This window comes from Miscanthus floridulus, chromosome 18, assembly GCF_019320115.1.
Source record: "Miscanthus floridulus cultivar M001 chromosome 18, ASM1932011v1, whole genome shotgun sequence".
NCBI lineage: Eukaryota > Viridiplantae > Streptophyta > Magnoliopsida > Poales > Poaceae > Miscanthus > Miscanthus floridulus.
In genome coordinates, this window is record NC_089597.1 from 91,161,131 (window position 1) to 91,167,583 (window position 6,453).

The 6,453-nt window shown below is 53.2% G+C and overlaps 1 protein-coding gene across 2 annotated transcripts; it reads left to right on the forward strand.

Moving 5' to 3' along the window:
- The first annotated feature begins 2,342 nt into the window (after positions 1–2,342).
- LOC136522606 (uncharacterized membrane protein At1g16860-like) lies at positions 2,343–5,514 on the forward strand. Of its 2 annotated transcripts, none has more exons than XM_066516409.1 (4): positions 2,343–3,223; positions 3,713–3,853; positions 3,927–4,132; positions 4,939–5,514. In XM_066516409.1, exons 1-4 carry the CDS (start codon positions 2,558–2,560, stop codon positions 5,129–5,131), a joined length of 1,206 nt encoding a protein of 401 aa, XP_066372506.1. In that variant the 5' UTR covers positions 2,343–2,557; the 3' UTR covers positions 5,132–5,514. The 2 variants fall into 2 exon arrangements, with proteins under 2 accessions (XP_066372506.1, XP_066372507.1); XM_066516410.1 differs by having other exon boundaries at positions 3,927–4,157; positions 4,939–5,047.
- The last annotated feature ends 939 nt before the right edge of the window (positions 5,515–6,453 follow it).

Consider the following 6,453-nt stretch of genomic DNA (forward strand, 5'->3'; position numbering starts at 1 on the left):
CCTCGATTCTGGCCAGATGCGCTTGCAGCCTCCACATACCTCCTCAATCGGCGCCCGTGCAGACCGCGCCAGAACTCAACCCCTTTTGAGCTCCTCTTCGGCACGGCGCCTGATTACAGTCATCTTCGCGTATTTGGCTGCTTATGCTATCCTAATCTCACATCCACTGCACCCCATAAACTCGCACCACGATCTGTGCGTTGCGTGTTCCTTGGGTATCCCCTAGATCAAAAAGGCTACAAATGCTATAACCTGGACAGCAAACGTGTTATTGTCTCACGTCATGTCTCCTTCGACGAGACATCATTTCCTTTTGTGCAGGTGCAGGCTACTTCCCCACCAGCTCCTCCTGACGCGCCATGCCAGTCAGATGAGGTGCTGCTGCCGATCGGGACATGCCCGGCTCGCCGTCGTGCACCACAGACTGCCCCGACCGTCACGGGCACTCCATCTCCATCTCATCGTGCCCGGACGCCTGGCACGCCTCCTCCGGGCCCTCTTCCCTCGACGCCACGTGCCGCGGCATCTACACCGCCCGCACCCGCGCCCACAAACGCGGCGTCGTCCTCGCCCACCGCGACGTCGTCCTCGCCCACCGCGACGTCGTCCACGCCACCGATCCCGCCAGCGCCTCCAACGGCAACTGACGATGCGCCGCGGCCCCGACACTCGATGGTGACGCGTGCGCAGGCTGGGATTCGCATGCCTAACCCCAGATATGCGCACGTGGCGACCACCACCGCGGCGCCCTCCCCACCGCCACCGTCGGTCCGAGCAGCGCTCCGCGATCCGGAGTGGCTGGCCGCCATGCAGGACGAATTCGACGCGCTCAAGAACAACGGCACGTGGACACTGGTGTCCCGACCAGCCAATGCCAACATCATTACAGGGAAGTGGTTGTTCAAGAACAAACTCAACCCCGACGGCAGCCTCGAACGTCGCAAGGCTCGATGGGTGGTGCGGGGTTTTTCACAACGCCCCGGCATCGACTTCCATCAAACCTTCTCGCCGGTGATCAAGCCGGCGACGATCAGGACTGTCCTCCACCTGGCGGCAAATCGACGCTGGCCGGTGCACCAGCTCGACGTAAAGAACGCGTTCCTCCACGGTGATCTGGCTGAACGCGTCTACTGCTACCAGCCTGCAGGCTTCGTCGACACCGAGCATCCTGATCATGTGTGCCTGCTCGTCAAGTCCCTGTACGGACTCAAACAGGCGCCGCGGGCCTGGTTTTTTCGATTGGGCGGCCATCTTCTACGCATGGGCTTCATCGCCTCCGGCTCCGACAGTTCGCTGTTCATCTACAAGAACGGTGACCAGGCGGCGTACCTCCTCGTGTACGTCGATGACATCATCCTCACCGCGTCGTCCGCCACACTACTGCGCCACGTCGTCGACCACCTTCGTCAAGCGTTTGCGATCAAGGATCTCGGCGAACTGCGTTTCTTCCTCGGCATACAAGTACGGCGCGACAGCAACGGCTTCCACCTCAACCAGGCGCAGTACACTGAAGACATCCTTGAACGCGCGGGGATGACCAATTGCAAGCCAGCCAGCACACCAGTCGAAGCCAAGCCCAAGCTCTCTGCCAAGGATGGTGACACTGCAACTGATGGCACATTCTATCGCAGCATCACCGGCGCTCTCCAATAACACCAACGATCGGCGTAAGAAGCGGAAGGCCAGATACCCGGCGATCGACATCCGGTTACTGCATCTTCCTCGGTGACTCGCTTGTGTCGTGGTCGTCCAAACGACAAACCACGGTTTCAAGGTCGAGTGCCGAAGCAGAATACAGAGCCGTGGCTAATGCTGCTGCTGAGTGTTGCTGGCTACGCAATCTTCTTCGAGAACTCCAGGTCGTCGTCGACAAGGCCACGGTAATCTACTGTGACAATGTGTCCGCAGTCTATCTCTCGGAGAATCCGGTTCATCATCGACGGACAAAGCATATCGAGCTTGACATACATTTTGTGCGTGAGAAAGTTGCTCTGGGCGAGTTCAAGGTGCTGCATGTTCCAACAAGGTACCAATTTGCAGACATCATGACAAAAGGGCTACCGACGCCATTGTTCACTGAATTCAGGGACAGTTTGTGCATCCGATCAACTGACGCTCCAACTGCGGGGGGTGTAAACGACCGATTCTTCAGCATTCAGTTAGGGATTCAGTTAGCTAGCGTAGACTCAGCTGTCATCTCTGTAATCTCTCTCATGTACTGCTGCATGCCTGATCCGCACATATAGGAGCTTGTTAGCATTGTTCGGCCAGCATTCACTGGCATCTTGTATATGTACTCAGTCACTACTGAATGAATGAATTGAGCGTTTCATTCTCTTACATGCAGTGCTCCCTACTCTGTTCTTGATAAGACGATCACGGCACCACGTTGCGCCCTAAAGCAGCAGCCCTAGTAGTCGCCTAGTCGGCGAGTCAGTCTCACATCACGCCGCGACGGGAGTGGATTGGACTCTTCTTCTTCTCGGCTCGGGTCCGCGATCGAGATCGTCGTGCCCGTGCCCGTGTCCGTGCGGCTTCTTTCGGTCGCGAACTCGCGATGCACCAGATGGGGAGCGGGATGTACGTGTCCGGCCCCGCGCCGGACAGGAAGCGGGAGCGGCGGCTGTCGTCGGGGTCGGCCGCCACGCCGCCGTACACTGGCGGGGACGTGGCGCGCTCGGGCGAGCTCGGCCGGATGTTCGACATCTCCGCGTCGCAATCGCAGGCGCCGTCGCCGGCCTCCTCGCGCCGCAGCTCCGGCCCGCTGCACCGGCCCTCGCCGTCGCCGGCGTCGGGACCGCTGTCGCAGCTCTCGCACCCACCGGGGCTCCTCGTCGGGCCGTCCCCGTCGCCGTTGCCGGTGGTCGGGTCGTCGTCGTCGTCGTCGAGGAAGGGGAGCAGCAGGAGGAAGGAGGCGGGGACGGCCGTGGCGTCGCCTGCGCGCGGGAGGGCGAGGCTCGGCGTCCCGTTCGCGTGCTACGTTCTGGTGGCCGTGGCGGCCGCGGCCGCCCTCGGCGCCGGGGCCTACTGCCTCGTGTCGTGGCGCCGGTGGGAGGTCCTCGCCGCGGCGGGCGGCGCCGTGGCCGCCGTCGCAGCCGTGTTCGCGTCGAACGCGTGGCGCACGGCGGCCGAGGCGGAGAGGTTCTTCCGCCGGTTCCCCGACACGGTGTTCGACGACCACGGCGGGGACATGCCCGTCGGCGAGCTCGTCAAGATCACCGGGGTGAGCTCTGATTCAGCTTCAATCAATCTCCGAATTAAAATCAATCAGCTATTGCCTTCCATCCTTGCTTCGCTGTTACAAAATCTGTTACCTGACGTACGTACGACTCTGCTATCGCTAACAATTGCATGGGTATTCTCCCAGTCCATGCGTGCCAAGTAAAAAAAATGCATTTTCCCTAAAAAAAAAGTAAAAATATTGCATTCTGTGCAGTTCCGAACGTGACTAAGATCCTGTACTTCTTTTTTTGTTTTTGTTGCTTCAACTAGTTTATGCGTCAAAGAATGTCAATCAAAACTGACGATGAGTTTCATGTATGGTCAATGGTTTTGATTGAGGAAGCCAAGCTACCAAACCACTTTTGCTTAACCAAAGCAATGCATGCGTTGCTTTAACTAGTTACTTACCAAAGCAGTGGCTACAAACTCTAATCTGCTGAAGTATTTGGCATAACATGACCGGCTGACCGCCGTGTCCTGACTCCTGCAGCAAGTTACCTGCGGTCGCCACCCGCTGGGCGCCAATTTCCACGACGCCTCCCGGTGCGTGTTCACGTCCGTTCAGATGTACGAGCGCCGTCGATGGGGCTGGTGCTGCTGCCGCCGCCGGTGGCGACTCAGACACTCCGAGGTCAACTCTCGTTATTAGTGGCACCTGATGGATATGGTTCGCAGTCGAAGTGATGTTGGCATCCCTTTGGCAGGCACGGGTGACGAACTTCTACATTTCTGATAGGAACTCGGGCAAGAGATTCTACGTGCGTGCCGGCGAAGGCGCCGTGATCACTCCCATGATCAAATACAAAACCATTAGCTTTGACAGCGACAAGAGGGGCGCCTCACAAAACTTGAAGAACTGGATGGCAACCAACGAGTTTTCTTGCAATGGAGATTTGCGTGTTAAGGAAGGGTAAGATCCTTCACAACAAATTTAGGTGAAGAAAATTAAAATCTCATATACCCTATAAATTGTGTTATCTCCCTCTTGCTAATTGCTTTTTCTCTGTTCCTCCCAAGTTTAGTACAATTTTTTTCCCAAGTTTGCACTAGTAGAAATTTACCTCTCTTGTAGTTTTGAGGTTTAGTGGCTCACAAATTTAGGTGAAGGAATTGAAAAGACCATATACCCAGTAAACTATGTTAATCTCACACCCACTAATTGCTATCTCTGTGTTCCTCATATCCTACTAGTAGTTTCCCACATTGATTTTTTTTCCAAGTTTGCACTAATAGAAGTTTACCTCGTCGACACAAATTTAGGTGAATGAATTGAAAAGGCCATAAACCCTGCAAAATGTGTAATCTCTGTCCGCCTAATCATTGCTATGTTCCTCCCCTATCTCCCAAGATTGGACTAGTAGAAGTATACCTCTCTGTCAGTTTTGAGGTTGGAGTTAGCCCATCACAATTTACAACTGCCAAACACATAAACTCTACTAGGTTGTCAGTTTATTGCACCGATCACAATATATAGGTAGAAAGCCAAAATTGGTTTCCTCAAATATCCCACTGAACTTTGCACAATGACTTGTACTTATTTCAAGTTAAATTTATAGATGAGAGAAGTCGAGACCAGTATGTCACAGTATTGATGTGAGACTGGAATTGCAAACACAAGAAAGTCATGCTATTTATTTTTTTTCTCCAAACTGATCATTACATTGCCTTCACAGTTAAAGCACCATTGTTAACTAAGGTTGCAACAAAATTTGATAGGTTAATCAGAGAAGGGGACATAGCAAGTGTGATAGGCATCCTGAAGAAGCACCATGCCTATGACATCGTCGATGCACCAGCGGGCGTGGTCACCACCGGTTGCCAGCTGATCCGGTGCATGTTCCCTGTCTTCATCGAGGGGCTCATACTGATCGGGGATGAAGACCCTGACGAGGCTGTATATATGGTCTGACTATACATACATACATACATACATACATACATACATACATACATACATACATACATACATACATACATACATACATACATACATACATACATACATACATACATACACACACACACACTAATGTAGAATACACGCCCTGTCTATCGCGGAAGATGAGTTTTAGTATCTTCCTTTAGTTTCTGATGAAAAGGATTTACTATTTACCTAGTTGATGGAAACGGAATGACGATGTAAATTAAAGTCGTATTTGTAGCTTGCCAGTAGCATAGCTGTTTTTTTCCTTTTCAAGAGGACTACTCAATTGTTTGTTGGCTAAGGCTTGATGTTAATGTGCCACGCTTCTTTTGAAGTTTGGCTTGAACATTTTTTTTTGCAGCTATTGCTTTTCCTGATTTAGAATAGGCTGGAGCCTTTTCATTCTTGCAAAACAGAAAGGGACTTGCTCTAAATTTCCATATGGGTCCTATTGTTTAAATGAGATTTCTCATCATACGATGGTAACTAGCAAGGTTATTAAGAAGAGAATTAGTAACTAGTAAGGTAGCCTGCGTAAAGTTAGTTTTTATTAGAGAATTTGGTGTTTCCACCCTTATTTCAAACCTCAATAGTGATTTTACCTCTCTTTTTTAACTTTGTATTATTATCCTCGTTATTTTTAAGTGAAGCCACCGTTATCCCTAGTTTGTAACACCGTTGCTAATTGTCAGATTAAATGACAAGAAGAAAAGAAAAGAAAAGGCTGGTGGACAAAAAGACAAAAATGCCCTTGGGGGGCTTTTCCTACTCGGCAGACTCGCATGAAATTGATTTCGTTCGCAAGTCGCAGTCGCTGCCTAGGGTTCTGGCATCACGGCTCCTGGCGGCGCGCCTCCCGGCGACGGCACGGATCCCGGCGGCGGTGCTCCTTCTCCCGTCGCCCTCCCACTCTCCCCACTCTCCCCACCCTCCTGACCCCCCTACTCGCGGTCACGGGTGCCCGACTGGTCCCCGGCGCGAGCATTCGGCCCTTTGCTCGCGGGTGCCTCACTGCTCCCGGCGCGGGCCCTCGGCGGCGTGGCTGGGAGCTCGGCCGCCGCCCAGCCCCACCTCCCCAGCGCCGCTCATTTGCTGGTGGGCGCGACTAGGCGGCGTGGCTAGGGGATGGCCCGCTGCCCAGCCCCACATCCCCGTGGAGCCGTTCGGTTACTCATGACCTCGACCTATGCCCCTGCTTCCCACCTGCTTCGGGATAGTCGCCATGGAAGAGCCGAGGTATTTCACTAATTCATGAGATGGAAAATAGTAGCGATTAGTAGATGTGTTGACGTGTTTAATTTGCAGGC